We start from the raw sequence: 23,967 nt of genomic DNA, 5'->3' as shown, positions 1-23,967 counted from the left end.
AACAGTAGCAACTGAAAACACTTTTGCAAATGTGTTACTTTGATATTATAGTTTTAGAGTAATGTGTCAAAATACTTAAAGTGATGATTTTAGTAAAAAAAAATAAACAAGAATTTATAAAGCTAACATATCTACTCAATGATGTGATAGTTGGATACAAGGACAGTCAGAGAGGAAGAAATTATAATATAGTACATGAATGTACATGTGAAGTTAATGAGATAGCCAAGCTAAATATGGACCCTAGTGTTTGTTTAATGCTACACCCTGACAATGACTACCTCTGAAGAAACCTGACAACATTCCTCACCCAACTTACTCTGTCTCTCACCTCCAGTAACCTGAGTCTCAGAGATCAGGCCCTCACTTCAAGGATTCACTCCAGGACGGGGAACCTGAGGCCACCAGCCTACTCTTGTCAAGGACTGGTGCATCCAAAACCCAGGTGCTCTTTTCAAACTCCCATGTGTCCGGTCATCATCTTTAGGCAGATGATTTCCAGATCCACATATCCTGTCCTAATCTCACTCTTAAACTCTAGTACTGCCTTATGGACATCTCAAAATTCAACATTCATTATTTTTCGCCCCAGACCTGCCAAACTTTCCAATTACAATCAAAGATATTATAGTTCTCCTTGCAGGGGTATATCCTCACAATCATCTCACAAATCTAATCTGTTGCCAAATGTAGTTATTTCTGCTTCCAGAACATTTCTCATATAAGTTGCCTTTTTTCCACTCACCTATTATCAGAGTACAACCTCTCCCCACCACCTTCCCAATGATCTCTTGCCTAGACCACTGTTGTAGTTGTTCAGTCATGTTCAATACATTTCTTGGCAAAGAACTGGAGTGGTTTGCCATTTCCTTCCCCAGTGTATCTCCATTTTACAGATGAGAAATTGAGGCAAATGAGGGTTAAGCAACTTGCCCAGGATCACATAGCTAGTGTCTGAATCTGGATTTGAACTCAGATCCTCCTGATTCTACCATCTGGCTGCCCTAGACCACTAGAATAATAAAGGCTGCCTTGCCTCAAATTTCTTTCCAATTCAATACATTCCCCTTGTTGTTCTGAACATATCATTACCCTACTCAATAAATTCCAGGGGCTGCCTATTATTTTCAGGATCAAATATAATGTCCTCTGTTTATTATTTAAAGCTATCCACAAAGACTTAGTAATACTTATCAGTACTATGATCAATCATAGCTCCAAAGTTTATTTAATATAAAATGCTATCCTCCAGAGAGAGAACTGATGGACTCAGTGCAGATTGAAGAATATTTTTTCTTTATTTTTCTTGGGGTTTTTTTTCAACCAGAATGCAGAAATGTTTTGCATTTCATATATATATATATATATATATATATATATATATATACATATATATGTATGTATAGGTATATATATATATATATATATATATATACATGTATAGGTATGCTATTTCTTGCTTTCTCAATGGGAAGGACAGGGTGAAGGAGGGAGAAATGTAGAACTGAAAATAAAAATTAAATTTAAATTAAAAAAACACCAAGCTATTAACCACTAAGTTTGGTTTCTTTTTTTTAATTTTTTTTAAGGCAATGGAGTCAAGTGACTTGTCCAAGGTCACACAGCTATACCTTTCTGTATCTTAAAATTTATACCCCCACCTCCCACAATGGCACATTCCTCTAACCAAACACTCCATCTCTGTTTCCATGTCTTTGAACTGGTCACCCTGTGCCTTGATGGTAGGGACTGTTTTTGTTTTCATTGCTTAGTACTATACTTAGCTTAGAGTAAATTCTTAGTACTTGTTCAAAGTACTTAATACTTGTTAAATGATTACTGGATTTACACCCAGCCATGATAAGATTCAGTCATTCAGGACCTCATCCACTGGGAATAATCATGATAGTCTCAATCATTCTTCTTCTTTCATATTGTCTGGAACATTCTTGAGTCCCAGTCAAATGATATTTTATCCTTAACCTATGGCTAATAATTCTTCACCTAATCCTAAATGATGCTAAATCTATTTTGTTCCTGTTGAGACAATGCAATTTAATGACCCCATATGGGCATTTCTTGGCAGAGATATAGAAATGGCTTGGCATTTCCTTCTCTAGCTCATTTTACAGATGAGGAAACTGAGGCAAACAGAGAAGTGATTTGTCCATGATCACCCAGATAGTAAAAGTCTGAGACCAGATTTGAATACAAGAGGAGGAGTCTGACTTTTGGGCCCAATTCTCTATTCATTGTTCCACCTAGCTGCTAAATCTCTAGGTAATGTCCAAGTTGAAAACTATTCTTCCCTGTCACCACTTCCCATTTTCTCATTCCCAATTCTCCTCAGACCTACTGCTTTTATGTTTTAGTTCAACACATCCTGTTCCTTTCTTATACCCCATGGAACCTCCATTCTATTAACAAGCTTCCTTTCAACTCCTTTTCTTTTGACATGAACTGAAACTTGGCTCCTCCCTTTCCTCTTTAAAAAAAACAAAACAAAACACTGGCCTTCCTTTTCTGTACCAGAGATAGACTCTTTGTGACCTTAGAATATTAGTCCAGGAAGAAAACAAAGAATCAGAGTTACAAGGAATCTCAGAGGTCATCAAATCCAAATCCCTCATTTTAAAGACCAGGAAATGGAAGTTTAAAGAAGTTAAATGATTTGTCCATTAGAAAGTATATAGAAATGGGGTTTTTCCAACTCCTGACTCCAGCATTTTTTCCTCTATCCCACACCGTTTCTTATATCCTATTCTGTAGCACCTCTCTGGGTTACCAACTTGCACCTCCAATTTGGGGGTCTCAACAGAATGATTATTTCTACCCTAGATGGAAGAAAATTCCTAAAACTAGTTCAGAACCTCCTCTTACTCCTCTTGACTTAGTTCATTTCTGAAGTTCAACTGGCTTCCTTTTTTTCTCCCCTCCCCCAAGTAAAACAAAGCTGGGTATTGGCCATATTTGAAAAAGTGTATCTCATTCTATCTATATAGTTGGTCCATCACTTCTCTGTCATGGGGATGGTGGTATTCTTCATCATTGGCACCAAAGAATTATATTTGATTTTTAAAATTGTTTCTGTTCTGCTCACTTCAGTCAGCATGAGTTCATATCTAGTTTTCCCTAAACACATTCTCTTCATTGCTTCTTAAAGCGTAATAATATTCCCATTACATACCATAATTTGTTTAGCTCTCCAATTGATGTGTATTCCATTAGTTTCCAGTTATTTCTGCCCCTATAAAAAGTGCTACTACTTTTGGTTGGTAAATCTAAGACCATTTCCCTCTCTTTGATCTCTTTGTAGCAGCTTGCTTTATAATATAGTCCCAAGCATCAGTGGCTGATGCTTTTAGCTAATCACTAGAAGTTCTTTGGTAACCACATTCGTGATCATGCCCATCAAGTTGAAGAATTTATATACACCCTTGTAATCAGATTGTAGGAAAACTCCTTAAACCTTCTTTACCCTCCCCAATAACACTTCACATTCTCCCTTTGCTGCAGTCTCTTAGCAACCACTCCTCTTTTGATGAGGGAGCTCTATAAACGTCACCCTAGCCAGATCCCTGAGAACAGGTTATTGTTTTTCCTTTCTCAAGGAGTTCAGTACCTAGTTCAGCCTTACTCTTCAAGCCAATCTTGGCAGCAGTATTAGAGAGTATTAAGCAGACCTCTATTCTCATATTCTCAAACATCCATTTCATTTTATTTCTTTTAACAATCTAATCTATTCACCTTTATCATTTCACTTGAGTCAGACACAGGAATGGCGACATCTTTGATCTCATCATCACCCCACAAGTGTTCTTTTAAGAATTCTGAAATGTCTGTGCATTTATCTCTTCCTTTTGCATCATCTCTCCCTAGGTCTCACTCCTCCTGAATCTCTTCATCTTCCATATCTCAAGGTTCTCCCTAGCCATTAACCCTGGCTCTGGTTCCACTTTTCTCCTTTCCCAATCTTACCTTGTAGTTAAGCCATTAAACTTTATGCTACCCTCTCAACACTCATGCCTTGTCACATCCCAACCCTGTTTCAACTCTTCTCCAGTACAGACACACTTCCAGGAACATGTTTTCTGGCTGGGGCACTTCCCATGTGCCTGCCTCCCGCCACTTTTGTCTGTGGGAGGGGGAGAGGGGGAAGACATGCTTTAGCCTCCAAATAGAGGGAATGTTTCTAGTTGGTCTCCACAGGCAGCTGCAAGGGCCACCCACTCAGTAGACTTCAAAAGGATACAACTTCTGCTCTCATTCTTTTCTGAATGGGTGGTTTGAAACTCCAACAGCTTTCCTTTGGACTTTTTTTGATGGGGGTGGAGAAGATTTCTTCACTTCCTCCCCTTGGCAGCTATGGCACCAAAGCATGTGTTTTCAGCAAGTTGAAGACCAGCTTTCAAGGTCACAATAGTGTCTTCTTTGTATCTTTCCCTGAGCAAGGTGACTGAACTTGAAAGATGGAATTTTCTAAACTGATGGTTACTTTAGAAGTCTGGGAGGGGATAACATGGGAGAAATACTCAATGTAGTTACAACTCTTCCCATCGGGATGACTGTTAGCAGGATAAGCCAAATTATGCCCTAGTCAGGCCAAAACAAATGAGAAAAAGCTCACTTCTTTCCAGAGTTCTTCAAGCTCCCCCCTTAGAATTGAATCTGGTCAGATCATATCCTTTAATACACTCCAGTCCCCTGGATCAGTAGATCCATTACACTTACATGTTTACCCCAGCAGAGTGTAAAATATTTTATGAAAGTATTTTCTTTTTAATCTTTGTATCTCCAATGACTACCATAATTCTTAACACATTATATAGTATGTCCTTAAATGCTCAGTGACTGACAAAGGAAGTAAAAGTTCATTATTGATCCTTCCCTTTGCCTAAGTAAGTATCTTGGATGAATCGTCATATTCAATCCTCCTTAAGAGTAAGGTTTATAGTACAAAATGCCAAAATATGATTAATAATTATTCCCCTAAATCAGCCAGCCAGCCAGGAAAGGAAACAAACACAGAACCACCAAATGTTTTAATCTATAATGTTCCTGTTTGGACCTTCCCATTGCAGCTAAATAAAAATATTAAAATAGAATAGGGACAGTTAGATGGTGCAGTGGATAGAGAGGTGGTCCTGAAGTCAAATTCAGCCTTAGGCATTTACTGTGTAAAGTCACCCAGTTGCCTCAAAATATAATAAAAAAAATGGGATAATGAGTAAAGTCAAATTTGAACTTATATCAAAGGAGAATGATAGGGCATTCACAAAACTATTTCAGCCTTTGGCACATAAAAGGTCCTTTAACTATTTGGTGTGATGGAAACAATCTCCCCAAGCTCTAGTCTCCTTTTTAAAAGTCCATTCTTCTCTGTATACCTACACACATCCCACAATAAATGTTTAATTACCAAAGACCCTCAAACAGTATACTTGGAATTCTCAAATAGGGATAAGGTCTGAACCTGGGATTTCATTAGCGAGGAAAACTATAATTAGAGTTACCTTCCTCAACCAACTCTGATCAAAAACTTTTCTGCAATTTATATAATCTTAAAAGTTTTTCTAGAGCACAGAGAGATGTTAGTGGTTTGTCAAGGTCGAAATGTCCTAAGTGCCAAACTCAGGACTTGTATTCCAAAACCAGTTCTCTAACACCTACTGCCTCCCACAATGCAATAAAAATGTTGCCATTAAAAAAGCCTCATTTTTAAAACAAGTGATACATTGGCATTTCTCCTTCATTCCTAGTCAGGCTAATGTAGGAGGAAAAGCTTATTTGCTAGTCTCACTGTCCATATAAGACAAAATAAATCTGGGGGGGTTATTTGTGATTCCTTAGTCTCAATAGTTAGAACACTTTGGGATGTAATTGGAAAAATAACTTGGCAATCCCTTTTAATGTGGATAAAGAACTGAAGTTGAACTGGGTCTCTTGAGTTAAAGGTCTCTTTTGTGTTCAAGGCTTTTTCTAGATAATTTAGGTTTTTTGTTTTTTGTAAGGCAAATGGGGTTAAGTGGCTTGTCCAAGGCCACGCAGCTAGGTAATTATTAAGTGTCTGAGACTGGATTGGAACTCAGGTACTCCTGACTCCAGGCCGGTGCTTTATCCACTGCGCCACCTAGCCACCCCTGGATAATTTAAACATGCTATTATTCCCATGCCTTTAATGGTAGGAATGCTCTGGTCATTTATTTTCTTCCAGTTCTGCTAGTCATTAGAAAGGAATTAACAAATTATGAGACCAATTTAAAAATAATTTATCACAAGATATTGTTTATGAAAGCAACCATTTGAGGTATCTTATCACTCTTAACCATTCATTGTTTTTAAAAAAAAATAAGTCTTGAGAAAAATAAAAATGACATAGGAAATGGAGAAAATTAATAAGTATGCTTCCTACCTCTGGGCCCAAAGGTGATAAAAGGTTCAGAATGAGACACATTTTCAGACATGGTGGATGTGTGGATTTGACCACACTATTTTGTTATGAAAGCTTCTATTTGAAAGAGATGATAGGAGACTGATGGAGAATTGGTTGATAGTAAGAAAGATGCAAAAAAGGAAAGGAGGGTTAATAAAATTAACAAAATATATAGAAATTAGCATAAGAAAATTCAGAATGGAACACAGGTTGGACAGTTTTATTACTATAGTGTTTAATATGCATTTAAAATATATTTAACCAAATGTTTTTAATTTACATTTCAAGAAAAACAAACTATACAACTAAAATTCACAATTTCATGCATAAATGTTTGCTAAGTTCATAAAAAAAAAAAAGAAATTTTCTTTTTCAAATGGGAGAGTCTGGAAAATAACAGCACCTAAAGTCTATTTAAATAGCTTTGGATCACTGCTTTGAAGTTTATGATACTCAAATAACAAATTTCAAATTGAATGGAGTGATCTCATACTATTTCTTCTGCCAACAAAATTACCAGATTAGGGACTTTGGGTCACTAAATAGTCAAATCAATTTAGATCAGGAAGGGCTCTTTAATGTAATGTCTCATTTTTATAGGTAAGGTAACTAACAAATACTGTGAATTTAAAAATAAAGCATGTTCCATCTTTCAATGCTCTAGTTTGTAAATAAAATTAACTATAGATGGCACAAGATGCAGAAGTTTTTCAACTTAACTGTGGTTTGATTTCTGATCTGTTCCCTCAGTAGGAAGACTCTCCTGTAGGCTAATTTTGGGTTTTGTTGAAAATACATACACCACATAAGGCACCAATTTTTGTTTCTTTAAAGTTAAGGATGTTTGTTCCCTTAATGGCAATCAAATAATAACCATAACCTAACCATTATTCAACATAAAAAAGACAAATGTAAATCACATCTAATAAAAAAGGGCAAAACACCAGTTCTCTAACACCTACTGCCTCCCACAATGCAATAAAAAATAATGTTGCCATTAGCAAAGCTACATTTTTAAAACAAGTGATACATTGACATTTCTCCTTCATTACTAGTCAGGCTTATGTAGGAGGAAAAGTTTATTTGCTAGTCTCACTGTCCATATAAAACAAAGTAAATGTTGGGGGTTACTTGTGATTCCTTGGACTCAATAGTTAAAATATTTTGAGATATAATTGGAAAAATAACTTGGCAATCCCTTTTTATGTGGATAAAGAACCAAAGTTAAAAAAATTGGCAAAACCTTCAAGATGGACTTAAATGTAAATTATTAAAAACTATCTGTAATACTTTAAGATAATAAATAAGTTTAATCTGGGCATAAAATGTAACGAAATTAAGAATGTCAAACATTCTCTAAATTAAAGATATTTTAATAATCAGCAAGGAGGTATTCTTCTAATCTTTCACACATAGACTCTGGACCCTGGTTTAGCACAGTATCTAGGACATAGCAGGCTAGCTAACTGGACACTTGAACGCCTGCTTCTTGCCACTATAACTTGGTATTCGCTATTGCACTTCACTCAGAAAGACTAGTCTAAAGGACGAATACATTTCTCCTGGCTCCTGCTGTACTAAAGCCACCTGAAAGGAGGATGACTTCAGCAGACTGACAGTGAAACACGTCTCTAAGGCTTGTCAGCAGAGGTGATTGATAAGTGAGGCACTGACATTTTCAGATATCATCACTTATTTGTCAGCACGGAGAAGGTCCGTGAGAGAATCAGTGGAAATCAACAAGATTGGTTTATGGATCATTAGGAAAAAAATAAGTTGGAATGAAGCAGCTATTCAGAGGAGACAAATCGACCACCTCTTAAGAAGAGAGCTCTCGGAGTGGCTAGGTGGCGCAGTGGGTAAAGCACCGGCCCTGGAGTCAGGAGTACCTGGGTTCAAATCCGGGCTCAGACACTTAGTAATTACCTAGCCCTGTGACCTTGGGCAAACCACTTAACCCCATTTTCCTTGCAAAAAAGAAGAGAGCTCTTCATAGTTCTCTTTGTGGTTGAGGTGACCAAGATGGTACTTTCCAGATGACTCAAAGTTTCTGGCCAATTACTTCATAATGTACAATATTAAATACCCCAATGATTCATTCTTGCGCCTATCTACTCTTTTATCACAAGGACAGCGCTCAGCGATATAGGAGCCTCTTTCACAGGCATTCTCAGGCATGTCCCCCGCTCCTGGCTTCTCCTCCTACTTCTGGAGGATCTGGTTCCGAGGGAAAGGTTCCCTCCTCAGCTTCAAGTGCACAGACAAGAAATCGACCCGGATCAGGACTACAATCCCCAGAAGCCACCCTGGGCACCTCAGCATCCGGGGCAGGCGCCGCACGGGATGCCTGGGAGTTGTGGTCCTTTCCTTCATTGGCAGTCCCCATCCACGCTAGGATTAGGCAGGCGTAACCGACCACAACTCCCAGCAGTCCGTCCAGCTTCACGGGGGTGCTTCACGTTCTCATGGCGCGACGCAGGCGCACTCGGTCCTCGGCGCGGACCGCGCAGACTGAATAATAAAAGGGGAGCGGCGAAGAGGGAGGAAGACAGGACCATGTCGAAGGGCCCCGGGCCTGGCGGCTCCGCGGCTTCCTCGGCGCCCCCGGCCGCCACCGCCCAGGTGCTGCAGGCGCAGCCCGAGAAACCGCAGCACTACACGTACGTAGAGCCCCCCCGCCGCGCGCGCACGCTTGACGTCAGCGGCTAGCGTGAGTCACGCGCGCAGGGAGAGCGCGAGGCGGCCTCTACCCAACCCTCCTCTTCGCCTTCTCCCCCTCCCCCTCTTCTTCTGGCCGGGCCTAGACCGGTTCCAACCTGATGGGGCCGGCCCCAACCGCCCGCAACTGCCGCCAACCGCCAGCCGGGCCAGAGGGCGGGAAAGTTGGGCGCAGCCCCCGCGGGGGTGGCCGCGGCGCGCGAGGCGCCGAGCCGCGCAGGGGGAGCCGGGGCGCCCCGGGGCCGGCTGCACGCGGGCGGGCCCTAAGCAAACGAGCCCTCGTGCAGCGTCCGGCCCGGCCGCAGCGACACGAGGTGGGCCCTCGGTGCCACCCACACCCACGTGAAGCACACGCACAGCCCGGGCACAGCCTTCCTCGGGCAGCGCTGGGCAGTGGGGAGCCCGCGGGGCCGGGCTGCAGAAGCCCCCGGGCCCTAAGCTTGTGGTGGCGGTCCAGTGCCCACCCGTGCCCAGGAGCAGCGGGGGCACGCTGCAGGGCCAGGGCAGGACGCACAAGTGTAGGCAGGACAGACCCTTGGCTCCAGGGGCCCAGGGAAGCGAAGCTGTCCGTCGAGCTGTGGGCATTTCTTTGTGGGGAGGTGTGTGCTTTGGTCCGATGCCGCCTCGACCCCGGGGCCAGACTTGGGTTCAGTTGGAGCCCTGGTGAAGGTGAACCCTGCCACCTTTGTTTATCCGCTCCAGCTGGAGGCCCGCTTTTTCTAATCTTGGATTCTCTCCAGTAGTAGCGGTAGTGGCTTTACCTTTGATGAATTCCAGGCATTAGTTCTCGTTTCAGTGATAACCAGCAATCTTAATAGACTCCTTTGCTTTGGAAACATGCAAAATCCCTACGATCAGAACTTTTGAAAAAGAACTTTGGTTGCTTGGATTTAGTTTTGCAATGGAATCCATAGAACCTCAGAAGGTATTCTGAGGGATCACAGCCTGTTTCTGTTATATTATTAGCAAGACTTCTAAAATCTTAGGGCAGAGAGTTGTTGTTGGCATTATCAACTGACACAGAAGTCATGAATTATTATAAATCACTGTAAATGTAAATATGTAAATGTACTGAATCGCTGCTGATGACTGATTGGATCAGTTTGTCTTTTTGCTGCTTATTTTAAAACTCTGTGTGTCTCAATCAGTATAATTGAAAGCAGATGATCAATTGTCTTTAAAAACAGAGCATCCTGTACTTTGGTTGTATGTCCTTAAATCAACCAGAGCAGATAGAACAGATCGTCCTTGGTTACTATTTGGAATTTTATGGATGCATATGTCCCAATAGCTCCTTTCAAAAGTCTACCCTCAGAAATCAGAGGTGTGAGCTCAGAAGGTGTGATCATTTTTAAGACCAGATTTAGTCTTCCAACCCTTACCTTTTCCTGTCCTGTAAAACTGAGCATGAGAGAACATCATCTGTGGGTGTCTGTGTAATTTGAGGGGGAAGAGAAAACTAAGAATGTCATAGTTTTGATCTACATACAGCATTTACATTTCAAGCTGTAGACTGCTTTTACTTTATTCCTTACATCACGGATTTGTTTCCAATATGAAAAAAATCCTTGTCAGTTTCAGCTAATTGTTTGGATTTTCTTTGAGAATTTGGAAGAGGCCTGCTCCTAAGGCTTGGCCATTTCCATTTTGGTTGTGGATCAAACTTTTAATTTTCTAGTTCATATTTTAAAAAATTATGCTTGCTGTGATGTGATCTTGTCTCTCCATCTAGGGAAGGAAGAGTTTGCTATTAAAATTAGCTCTTATTCTTCCTAAGTGTAGGCTACCTTAGGGAACACCAGTGACATGCCCCCTTTGTATCTACAGAATCTTTGAGTTGTCTGATTTTTTTTTTTTTATTTTTTGTGCTTCCTGCTCAGGTTTGTCCATTCTTGTGCTAAGGTATAAGCTTTCTTCATCAACCTAGCTAGAGGTTCAATTACAACAAAATGATTGGAGGATATTGGTTTTCTCAGTTTTTAAGGATTCATTCCTATTTTAGAGAAAGTTTTTAATATAGCATCGAAATGCATCCCATTAAAGTTTGAGTACATAGCTTATGAGAGAGTAAGCTTTTAGAGCTGTCTTTGAATTTTTTCAATGTACAGCTTTAAGTACTTTCCTCAGTGCTTTACAAATTATCAAGAACATCAATAATGATAATGCTCTTTCACAATCAGGAATTCTTCCCCCCCCCATCACCTAATTTGCTGCTAGATTGACTATAAAGTTGGTCCTTTATTGGACAAGTACAGACAGGTCTGTAAAAGAATTTCAGTTCATTCAAAACAAATCCATCTTGTAGTGGCACAATATATTAGAGGATTGGAGTAAGAGTAAGATAAAAATGTGAATAATTGAAATGTTTTTGGAATTGTAGCTTTCACTGTAAGTTTATTTTTATCTCCATCACGGAAGGATTTTGCTATTTTAATCGTATGATTAAAAGTTTGTTGTTTTAATTTGGAAGGTCAAAACTATTTAAGTTTCTGGCTTTCTTATATATCATCTTGGCATTCAAAAGTGATGAAAACTATACTTCATGATGGGTTCATTCATGTATTTCTAACGAAGAGAGCATTTCATTTTAAGTTAGACTGATTGTCCTCTTGATGGAAAATGAAATCTAGTTCAATGTGAATTTTGGCCATTGGATGTATTTTCATATTGTACAGAGAAAGTCAACAGTCTTTTCTATTCAGACTCCATTTTCATTTAAGAATGTCACCCAGGCATTTTTTTACCCAGGCACACTTTTTAATGAGAGTAGCGTAGCTGTAATTCTGAAGATGGATGCTTTGCATCGGATTTGCTAGCATGTGCAAATTATAGTGATGTCATGAACTTTAATTAAATCTGATCATGTTTCAGAAAATCCTGTTTTCTTGGGAAATATCTTTTAAAATGTTATTTCAAACTACAGCAGTAATCTAACTTTGTCTTCTGGTGAACAACTTGTTGCATACTGATTAACTTGTCATCTTTGAACCATCTTAACTACCTTAGCGAAGATGAGTCAAGTTGTTAATAAAGAATTATGGCTATCAGTCACTGGTTTGAAGGCAACTCCTTTACATGATATAAATTAAGAATTCAGTATGATCTTTAGTCAGGTACCTATAGTGCCTATTAATAGGAGTTAAATGCCCATATTAAGGAAAAATAGGTTCTTAAGAATAGTACTTATCTGCTATAATCTAAATTAATGATTAAAGTCAAGATTTGCTTAATGGTTAAGTTTTTTTGTTTTAATCCAGCTATGTTAGATACTAAAGAAGGCTTCCCCACAATCCATATGCATCTGCTTTGACTGATGGTTTCTATCAACCTTCAAAAGACTGTGACTTATTGGTGAGGGCAGCTGGACAACTCTCAGAACAACTTAGAGAAATCCACCATGGGCACACTCTATAAAGGAGCTCCTTCTCTGGAAAGTAGCGCCCCAGATAAGTGCACAAAAGCAAGACACCCTCGTGGACCTACTTCCTCCCGCTTTCAACACCCTGATGCCTGAAGGTGAGGTCTCCTTCCTGTGTGTCTTAGAAGCCATGAGCACACTTTGAGAATTAAAGCCTTAGGGAGAGCCTGGGTGAACCACAGTTGCAGTTTTTCTACCTACAGTCCTAGGGTAAAGGTTTTTTCCTTGTCAGGAAAGAATCCAGATCTGAAGATAGTTTATTTGAGGATGTATTTGAGCTATGAATGGTCCAAAGAGAAGTCATTTTCCCAAACAGGAGGCCATTTATATTTTGAAATCATAACCTTAGCTTAGAGCTAATCCTTTCAAAAATTTTCCTTTTCTTTTTAAGATACTGGGTTAATGTTTGTGCATGTAGTAATCATCAGGTAAAGCCTGATCTCTGCCCATGTCATGGGTTCAGTCCTCATGAAGTCCTTAGCTCTGTCAGTACTACAGAAGATATCCCCAACCTCTGCCAGTTATCTTAAAAGTATCTGCCTGTGACCTTAGGAAAGACCAGGGAAAGTTTGACTTTTCTGCTGGTGGGTCAGTTGCATCGACTTTATATTAGGAGGACAACAAATAGGAGTTCATGTGTGCCCTTTCTCCTTCTTTACCCCTTTTACCAACAGTATCCCCTAGTTTTCTAGAAAAATGCCTCCCTTATGCTAAATTTGTATGATTTCCTTTGGCTATGAAATGTCATTTCACAACAAGACTGAGAGCAGACAGATATTTGAAATCTAAATTGTCTCTGGTCCTTTCTCTTAAGAGAAAGAAATCTAGTCTTTTCTCTACATTTTTCTGAAAATGAATTGTGCTTACTTCTTGGGGTTGGAGGGAAGAGTTTGCATTTATACTGAATCCTCATTGGTCTTCATTTTCCAGTTTCTTTAAAAGGCACATTTGGGCACTTCATTAAAGACAGTCCATATGTATTATTTGTTTAAGATGAAGTCAGTGACTATAGTGTTTTAAGTTTTATAAAAAAAAACTAATCAGAACCATTGAATAACTGTCTCTAAAAACCCTCAATTTTCACCCCTTTTTTCTTTGCCAGTTTATAGAGTTTGACAGCAGTGTCAAGAGCTGAGGAGGAGGAGAAGATGGAAAGGAGTCTAGCATCTTAAAAAAATCTCATAGCATTCTCTGTAATGTGACCCTTTTCCAGTTGGTGTCTCCATTTATTTAAGACATGAAGATACTGAGAGGCCTGGGAGACCTGTCATCAAGTCAGATTTGAGCTTATTGAAATGTTCTTCTTCCCCCTATTCTTCATCTTACTTTGGATCACTTTATGGAAATGAAAACCAGTTACTTTCTATTAGTAGTTTAAATAACATATGATCAGCATAAATTGTTTAAAAAATGACTTCTAAATAGAATGGGAGCCAGAAGAAAAAAGAATCATGTTTATATCTTGCTATTGGCTTTCCATCAGCAAGTTCAAGGAGCTGACTAGGGAGGATGAGCTTGAGAGTCTCTCCTTTGGTATGATTTTATTGATTTGAGGAGTTTTTAAAACTTTTTCTAAATCTAGCTTAAAAACACATTTGCTTTCCTTGCTGCCAGGTGCTAACAGTGCCAGGGTATGGGGTAGCTGTGACTTAACAACTTTCAATATTTCATGATTGCTGTGAACCAGGTGCACAGATACTATAAACAAGACTAAATATTTATACTTTGTAAACAAAAGTAAATTATTTGTAAGCCAATAATGCTTAGTAATTAGTGTGTGAAATGAATATTAAATACTCAATCAAGCATGTTATGCAAAATAATACTTAAAATGCTTCTCACATCAGTAAGAGATACTTTAAAGATGTCTTTCAGTGTACAGGTGTATATATATATATATATATATATATATATATATATAAAATTTTGTCCTGTCCTAACCTGAATTCCAGAGAACTTCCCAAATGCCACTCTGCCTTTCAACATTGTATTGTAGCCAAGAATTTGCTAACTTAACTGGGATAATTTTATCTTTTTCATCTAGAATCAGTCTCTAGCCCAAAACTGTCTATTCTCTAATTTTACTGGGGTGGGGGGGGTTGCTGTATAATATCTTTATACCTCACCCCCCCTTGAAACTTCTGCCTTTCAAGCTGCTTCCTTCAGAATGTTATGCTCATTGGAACTCAATGCAATTTCCTAGGCTAATGTTGCCATTAAGTGTCCAGTCTTTTAGCTGTTCCAGGCATCAGCTCCCAACAAAAAGTCCTCAAGGGTCACATACAGAGTCCAGTGCATATTCATGAACACAGTGAGTGCAACCTACACTACTGACAGAGCACAGCAGCAAATGGACATGCCTGCTTTAGAAGTATAGTCCCTCAAAAATGGGCATATTTTCAAGTCAGAGTTGCATTCCCTTGGCTTATATAGACACTTCTCTTACAGGTCTTGTCCAAACTGTTCCTACTCTGCAGCTTCCCTCATAATTCCCTTTCTCCTCAGTGTCTATCAGATTTGCTAGCTAAACTTGAGAATCAGGAAGTGTATTTTAAATTGATGTATACCTTACTGGGCCAAACACATCTTTTCCTTCAACAGTGTGTGAAATATATGTAACAATGTATCTATTTAACCAAATATAATAAAATGGCACAAAGTTGGAATTTTGTCACACCTTTGCATGGGCTGAAATAATGCTGGCAGGCCAGCTGGTTCCTTAGTTCTTTCAGGAGAAAACCCAACTCAACAGTTTGAATCAAGATGCTAATGATGTGTAAGTTTGAGGACAAATAGATCATTGATTTTTACACTATATGTTTGTTCTCCACTGTCATGAATTTGGAGACATCTTATTGGAAATGAGGAACTAATAAAAGTGGACTTAAAGGGCAGCTAGGTGGCTCAGTGGATAGAGCACTGGCCCTGGAGTCAGGAGGTCCTTAGTTTACATCCTGCCTCAAACACTTAATAATTACCTAGCTGTGTGATCTTGTGCAAGTCACTTAGCCCCACTGCCTTGCAAAACAAAACAAAACAAAAATGAACTTAAAGCTTTAGAAACTGCCAGGACATGAACTCTTCACTACTTCTTGTGGTTAGAGCTGTCCTTGGGGGTCATTTGCTAATTAATATCAGGTTTATGAATCTAAGAAAGGAGACACCAATCATGGGCATGTATCTCCTGACCTGGGGCAGTTTGCTTGTTTAGTGTGATAGGAAAGCTACTCTGTTAAGTTACCAGGAAAGTTTTGTGCTTCTAAAAAACTCTCTAATCCTAAACCCTTATTATATTCCTTCTTCAACTCTCATGCTCAAAGGATGCCAAGATTATCTGCACTGATAAGTTGATTAGATACTCATTGGACAGAGTAACCTTGAGTCCATCCTAGCTTCCTGATCAGTCAGTAGACCTCGGGGCACTACACTAATTAGCTGTGGGACTTGAGACTGGTCCTTTCATCTGTTGGGGTTTAAGAGTTGGACTAAGGGGCAGCTAGGTGGCGCAGTGGATAAAGCACCAGCCCTGGAGTCAGGAGTACCTGGGTTCAAATCTGGTCTCAGACACTTAATAATTACCTAGCTGTGTGGCCTTGGGCAAGGCACTTAACCCCATTTGCCTTGCAAGAACCTTAAAAAAAAAAAAAGAGTTGGACTAGAAGATTCCTAAGGTCCCCTTTCAAGTTCTAATGTTAGTTATATTTATTTATTGTTCCAAATCTCTGCAACCAATCATTAGGCATCAAATTGGAATAGTTTACCTAAATAATGTATCTTTTACTCTTACCTCAGAAATGCTTTCATTGGAATGCTAAACAATCGCCACCGTTTAGCACTGGTGAGTTAAGAATTGATTCTTGACTCATTTTTAGTGGATAATAAGTTATTTCTATTTTATATTTATATATGTGTACTTGTAAATATGTAAACATGTATATGGACTTTTAAATTTTATATATATGAGAGAGAGAGATTTGGTTGTTAATATAGTACTGGAAGCTCAGGAAAATTGGAAAAGATCTTTCTCAAATAAACTCAAAAGTGAGGAATGATTTTCAGCAATGTTTTGAAACAAAAGTCTATTTAGACATAATTGAAGCAAACACATATAGTAAGAAACAGCAAATTATTCTGATTTTGGGGTCACTTTTGTATTCAAAAGTAAGTATTTCATGATTCTTGGACATTGAGGGGTTTATGAGAATATTCTCTATAATTACCCCCCCCCAATAAATATGCAATAAGCTTTTGTCCTAAATTTCTTTTCAGGTGGGACTTTTGATGTAGAAAGAAGGCTCATTGAATAAAATGAATATTCAATAATAAACATTCAGGGCTATAAACAATGCCAACACACTCTCTTTTAATTAATCATAGTTCTCTACTTGTAATCCCTTCCTTTGATGCTAATTATAGGATCATGTCTTCACAAATTTAACAAGAAATTTTTGAGAATAGGACCATCTCTTTTAAGATTTCATTTTCATCATGAAGTGTAGACCTTAATAAAAAAATTCAGCTTTTTCAAGAATAGTAGTAATAAAGCTAAGTAACAGTTGTTTAATAGGGACAAGTGGATTGCAAATTATTTTATCTCATACCATATGCTTGTACTTTCCAGGGAGTCTTGCTTTTTTCAAAACACATGAGACTATGAATAGTAACCTCTGGCCATCAGTGACTAAAGGACTCTTGTCCATCTTCAGCTACTCTGGAAAATAAGAGAGTTATTTCTCAATTTTAATTGGTTGCTCGAGTAGAAGTTATCATTCTTTGTCTATGTTCCTAGTTATGAATTCTCTAGTTATTGGTGGGTTCCAGAAAATATTAGTTTTAAATGTATATTCCTCCCTTTTTGTTTGTACTTCACATTTTACTTTTTTCTTCAGCAGACAGAGCCAAACTAACTTCCCAGTAGTCCTTCCTGTGTTATACCAACTCTCCAAAGACCAAATACTTCTCTCTGGTATTCTTAAAGAATTGCTTCAAATTTCACCAGCATTCTAATAATATAACTTTAAAACCATTTCAGTAAAAGTGTGCTGACTTTAGACATGATCAATAACAATTTTATGGTTGTTTCAAACTACTGCAAAAGGATTATCCAGTATATTTAATAATATAATTTTTCATATGTGAAAGAAGAGAGAATCTAAAGGAACAATTCATTAGCAACACATCTGGGGTTTTTTAAACTTTTTTTTTTAAGTTTTAAGTAATATGTCTAGGTTATTTTTGAAATGAGCCCATGCAGAGGAAAAAATGTAATGTACCTAATGGCCTTCCATATAGCTCCAGGAGTAATTACTTGGAGAAGCAGAACCAGAGAAAAATGGTACTTTTGTTGACTTCCCATTGTGTGTACCAAGCCTGAAGCAGTAGGACCCAGTCTTAGAGCATATAAAGGTTGAGAATAGATAATGACATATAGCTAGAGTTACTTTAATCACTGTGTAAGAAGCACTTTAAAAGAAAAATTTCAGTTAAAAAATAATGCTAATGGAGAACATGTGTATTATTTCTTACCCCAGCTATACAGGCTGGCAGTCTTTATTCACCCACCTGGTCCCCTTTTTTGCTTGCTGGATAGTTCAAACCAGAAAGATGTTTCTATCAGTATCACTGCTTAGGGCAGTTGACTTATAAGTTGTACAATTTTAAGAATATTTGTATTGCATTTACTGAAATATAATTGCATTTAATCAAGTTTTTTTTATTTCCAAGAGAACTCCAGATAATCATTTCTTAGTTTCCACTATACCTTGTTCAAGGCTCTTCTCTGAACTCTTCCTTCCCAACTCTCACCCCCCCCCCCAACCCAAGAGAACAAGGGAAGTTTGAGCGATCTGGGGAGAAGCTGCAGCAAGGAGAGCCCAGAGGAGTAGGCTCAATGGCTTTTTAGAGGCAGCAACTATTGCTTAGTTGGGACTAATAGAATTCTCTCAAGTCTGGAGCCCAACTAACCCTCTGTCTTCCACACTCCACCCTTCCCACCTGGAAACAAAAGAGAGCCATCCACCACCATGAAGAGAGAACCTACTTAGGAATCTTGGCATCTGTCTTGCCACTGCTCCTTTCTCCCCCTGTAGAGCTACATTCTGGTCCCAGGATCTGACCTCCAGAGATCATCCCCTCCATTATAATATGTGGATGATGGAGATTTATTAGCCAAATTTCAACCAAAAATTTTTTTTTTTATAATTGGTGGATGGAACTGAAAAATGAGTACCATGATTTAGTAATTGTAGGCAATGATGTCCTTTTGGATCTCCATATCTCTATGAGGCAGTTTTTTTTCAGCTGACAAGAATTTTTAAAAAATTGAACTTAGAACCAGTCTGATAGTACTGTATCACAAAAGCTTAAAGCAAGAATTTCCAAAAATAATGAAGTGTATTTAATAACATTGCTATCACTAAATTATATTTTTAGTGAGAGCAAAAAGTTTTTTTTTAAGATTTTATTTTGTTTTACAATTTTCCCCCTATTCTTGCTTCCCTCCCCGTACCCCCCACAGAAGGCAATCTGTTAATCTTTACATTGTTTCCATAGTGTACATTGATCTAATTTGAATGTGATGAGAAAGAAATAATATCCTTAAGATAGAAAAATAAAGTATAAGAGATAGCAAAATTACATAATAAGCTAACGATTTTTTTCTAAATTGAAGGTAATAGTCTTTGGTCTTTGTTCAAACTTCACAATTCTTTCTCTGGATACAGGTGGTATTCTCCATCACAAGTAGCCCAAAATTGTCCCTGATTGTTGCACTGATGGAATGAGCGAGATGTTGCTGTTAGGGTGTACAATGTTTTTCTGGTTCTGCCAATCTCACTCAGCATCAGTTCATGCAAATCCTTCCAGGCTTCCCTGAATTCCCATCCCTCCTGGTTTCTAATAGAACAATAGTGTTCCATCACATACATATGCCACAGTTTGTTAAGCCATTCCCCAATTGAAGGACATTCATTTAATTTCCAATTCTTTGCCACCAAAAACAGGGCTGCTATATATATTTTTGTACAAGTGATGTTCTTATCCTTTTTCATAATCCCTTCAGGGTATAGACCCAGGAGTGGTATTGCTGGATCAAAGAGTATGCACATTTTTGTTGCCCTTTGGGCGTAATTCCAAAGAGAGCAAAAAGGTTTTGTGCCGTTAATAAAATGGAATTTTTTTTTAAAGATTTTATTTATTTTGAGCTTTACAATTTTTCTCCCATTCTTCCTTCCCTCCCCCACCCCCAAAATGGAATTTTAAAAAAATGCTAATTTCATCTTTATCTCATCTCTTAAAATTTGTAATTTTCTGTGTTTCATAATGTACACAATAGTAAGACAGTACATATAAAATTTATAAATATATATTGATGATTTATGCCCAAAGAAAGTTTGGAGACTAGTACTCTAGAGCATATATATGGGGAAAAAGATGAGAGAAGCCTAGAAAAGTAGAAGTGCCAAATTGACCAGGAATTAGAATATCAGAAATCAGACTTTACTCAGAAGCAATAGGGAGCCATTGAGGATTTTTCAGAATTGTATGACCAGATCTGTGCACAAAGAACATCTAGTACTGAAGGATGGGTGGGAAGCAGGAGAATGGGTGAGAGTACACAAACATCTACCCTACAACTTTCAACCACATCTGAAACCCTTTCTAAGTAATTATCATTGTTCAAACTTTTCTGTTTCTCTGCTTTCATCAAATATCTTCTTCCCTTCCCCCATTCCTCAATCCAATCACATAGGATTCTGGAAAACCCAGTAAGTTAGAAATTTGAGTAACCCTTTAATCTCCAAAATTGATTTTGCAATTTAGGTTAATTGACACTATAAGTCTAACCCAATCAGCATAGTTAATTAACACTGTATATTAATGAACTAGGAAATTCCCTTGATTTAACTTGCACTTGAGGATAGTTCAAGTCACTTCACTGATGATATTAGAAAGAAAAAGCCCTAACACTTCATAGGTAATTGAGACCTATTTAGGATGATTGCTATTTCCTTGGAAACAAATCTGACTTTCAAGTTGAAGCTATATTAAGGGGAGACCAAAATGGAGATTACTGTAGCCTGCTAAAATAAAGTTTACTAATGTGGAAAAAAATGGAAAAACAAGTGAATAATTTTGTGCTTTAAAAAGTATGGAAAATAATGTTTTGGCTTGAAAATTAGCTGCCCAAGAAAAGCACCATTCCTCTTCCCTTTGTAACTTTCTCATTAGCTATAATTAGGTTCTAGAGTAGACCTTGCTCCCTCTACCTTGTGTTCTTTTCCCACCTCTTGGATGGAAGTCATTTCCACATTGACCATCAGCCATATCTTACTCTAACCTAAATCTGTGAGGGCTTGTCAGCATAGCACTATTAAAACCCTTCTGGGTCTAACTGGCCTTTAGTATGGAGCATTGATATTTCCAAGAAATAATATGGGGAGAGGGGGAAGAAAGACTTCCTTCAAGAGATGGTTTCTATGTCTTTTTTGGGCCTATAGGATTTTTTGGAGCAATTGTGTGAAATGGTAAATGGATATCATCTGTGACTTCTCAGGGGGGGTGGGGGAGGGAGGGGGCAAGTTAGGGGATAAAGTTTGTTTAATAGGAAAAATTATTGAATGATTAATGTCTCTTGTTGAAACCCAGCCTGGGATTTTGCTGCAGTTCTAGAAAAGCTTTGGTTTCTAAAGTGGATTTCAGCATTTCCCAATAGAGAATATTCTGTTGACATCTTAAACAGCCAACTCTGGTCTATAGAGGAATTGATTTTCCAATTTATCATGGTCCTTTGCTTCTCCCCAGCCTTATTTTTTGGGGGGGGTGGGGCTTAGGGGGATGGGAAGGAGACTGTTCCTTTTATGTTCCCTGCCCCCATATCTATACCCAAAATCATTAGGGAGAGGAGAAAAAGAAGCTCAGCCAAATTCGTTTAAAGTTATAGTCTTTAGTGAAAGGTTTAGTTGTAGTTTTAAGTGAAAGCTTAGATTTTTCTCTCCTCTGACAAGCAATACAAAAGACTGGGCAATCTTTTATTTCTTGGTCTGGGAGAGACATCTGGAGCTTCTCCAAGTATCTCAGCTCAATTCAACAAACTTTCACTTAACCTAGACTCTAGGGATACAAAGATAAAGCAGTTCCTGCCCTTGGGGTTATGGGAGGTTTATGTAAATAACAATAATACCAAGGAGGAAAACACTGAATAAATTAGGAGGGGATCATGGAAGGATTCACGGCGGAGTTAGTAACTGAGTTGAACCTGGAAGACAAAGATTCTGAGACATAGAGGTGAAGAGGAAATATATTGTCCTGGAAGTTGTCCTAGCCTAATATCTGGAGAGAGAACAAGTGTTGAATTCAGGGATCATTAGTTCAGTTTGGTTGGAATTCTTGAAGGGTAGTATTATGAAGTGAGATTAGAAAGGTATGTGAGAGCCTAAAATACAACTGAGTTGTATTTTATCTTAGAGGCAATAGAAAACCAAAGGTCTTTGACCAAGGGAGCAACATGGTTAGACCTCTGCCCTTTAGGCAGCTTATGGAAGACGGATTAGAAAGAAAAGTGCCTGAAAGCAAGTAGTCTAATTTGAAGGTTGTTGCAATAGTTTAGCAAATAAATGATGGAGGTCTGGCAAAGAAAGGGACAGATGCAAGAGATGTCATGCAAAAAGATTAGAAAAGATTGGGTAACAAGCTTGATAAAATGAAAGAGAAGGGAGGTTGTGAACTGAGTGACCAGAAAAGCAGTATTATCAAGAGAAATAGAGAAGTTTGGTGGACAGAAGACAGAAAATAGATCAATTCAGATTTAGAATTTTTAATATAAGATGTCCACTATGGGAAGATGTCCAAACAAACAAACAACTAATTGATAATGTAGAATTAGAGTTCAGGAGAAAGATTAAGGTTGGGGACTGAGAAGGAGTGGTCAAACAGATAGGAGAAGAACCTGAAAAGATTATTTTTTAAAAAGTAGATTATTAAGAAGTGGAGGCAATCAACAGACCAATGTTCTAGGATATGGCGGTAAAAGGGAAGACAGAGATTTAGGATAATATTCAATTAAGTTGAACAGCATTTATTGAATGCCTATGTATGCCAAACACTAGGACAAAAATAGAATATTCCCTGCCCTCAAGAAGTTTAATTTTGTGAAAAAAGCATCATATACAAGATAGATGCAGAGTAAATTCAAATTAAATATTGAATAAATAAAAAGTAATTTCAGAAGTAGGGTTAGGTAGAATACGTGGGAAGATTAGGAAAGGTACTGTCACCTAACCTGTGTTTTGAAAAGAGAAAAGCAGAGATAAGGAAGTAGTGCATTGCAGGCACTATCCCTGTGTGAAGACACAGAAATGGAATGTTGTATAAGGAGAATGGCAAGTAGATTCATTTGTCTGGAACATAGAGTTTATAAAGATTAGTCACATAAGATCAGTCTGGAAAGATATGTTAGACTCAGGTTGTGAAGAGCTTTTAAAGCCAAAAAAGGGGAGTTCTGAATTTTCTCTTTTAGGTAAGAAGGACCATTGAAGCTTCTTGAATAGGGGAATGACATGGTCACAACTGCACTGAATTTGGAGAGATCAATTTGGAGACTATACAGTAGACCTAGAAGACCTGAATTAAGATGGTGGTTATTTGAGTGGAGAAGAAGGGATGGATACATCAGCTGGGTGGAACTAGAATAGGTAGAATTTGGTAACCGATTATATGGGGGATAAGGGGGAAAAATAACAGTGGGTCAAGAAATACTCTTAGAGCCTGTAAAGATGGTGTTGTCCTTATCACAGAGAGGTTAGGAAAAGGAAGGAAACATAATTAGTACTGTTTTGATCAAACTGACCTTGAGATAACTACAGAACATCCAGGTGGAGATATCTAGGTGTTGGTGAAATGGAATTATAGCTTAGAAGAGAGCTTGGTGTCATCTTGCCTAAAGTTGGTAACTGAATCCATGGGAACTGATGTGAGAAAGAGAGATACAGGGGAAGAGAGAGAGAGAAGAAGAAGACAGACTCTAAAACAGGCAAAGCAATGCTACTTGGACTGTGATCTAATTTAGGATACTAAGGAACAATGGCCAGATAAATAGTAAGAAGAATTGTGTTTAGGAGTGGAGACTGGTCCACCTTATCCAACCCCTGTATAATGTCCAGAAGCAGGAGGTCTGAGAAAAGACCTCATTTTCTACATAAGGAAACTGGCCTACATAAGTTAATATAAATTGTCTTAGCACACAGATATTCAGTAATCATTATCCTTGAAAGAAATGAGTTTTTGTTGAATAATGAGGTTGTAAATCAAATTGTTTGGGATCAAGAAAAGAGCTATGGTAATGGGAGGCTGCATGAAAGGAGAGGAAGGGATGAATGCAAGCAATGTTGCCCAGGTAGCA

General features: G+C 38.3%; 1 protein-coding gene and 1 long non-coding RNA gene across 4 annotated transcripts in view; both read left to right on the top strand.

Moving 5' to 3' along the window:
• The first annotated feature begins 8,593 nt into the window (after positions 1 to 8,593).
• The window catches only part of UNK (unk zinc finger), a 37,558-nt gene continuing 22,184 nt past the window's right edge, over positions 8,594 to 23,967 (top strand). For 2 of the 3 annotated variants that reach the window (XM_074224551.1, XM_074224550.1), the window contains exon 1: positions 8,706 to 9,093. In XM_074224551.1, coding sequence (XP_074080652.1) covers positions 8,777 to 9,093 — 317 coding nt within the window. In that variant the 5' untranslated portion in view covers positions 8,706 to 8,776. Of the gene's footprint in view, positions 9,094 to 23,967 lie in introns of all 3 variants that reach the window. The other variant, XM_074224553.1, reaches the window with a different exon arrangement.
• LOC141514079 (uncharacterized) lies at positions 9,475 to 15,235 on the top strand. The gene is made up of 2 exons (XR_012475943.1): positions 9,475 to 12,667; positions 13,672 to 15,235. It is a non-coding gene; the product is annotated as an uncharacterized LOC141514079 (long non-coding RNA).

Source organism: Macrotis lagotis, chromosome 2 (genome assembly GCF_037893015.1).
Source record: "Macrotis lagotis isolate mMagLag1 chromosome 2, bilby.v1.9.chrom.fasta, whole genome shotgun sequence".
Classification (NCBI taxonomy): domain Eukaryota; kingdom Metazoa; phylum Chordata; class Mammalia; order Peramelemorphia; family Peramelidae; genus Macrotis; species Macrotis lagotis.
Note: the sequence above shows the minus strand (reverse complement) of the source record. Positions and strands in the feature narration are given on the sequence as shown.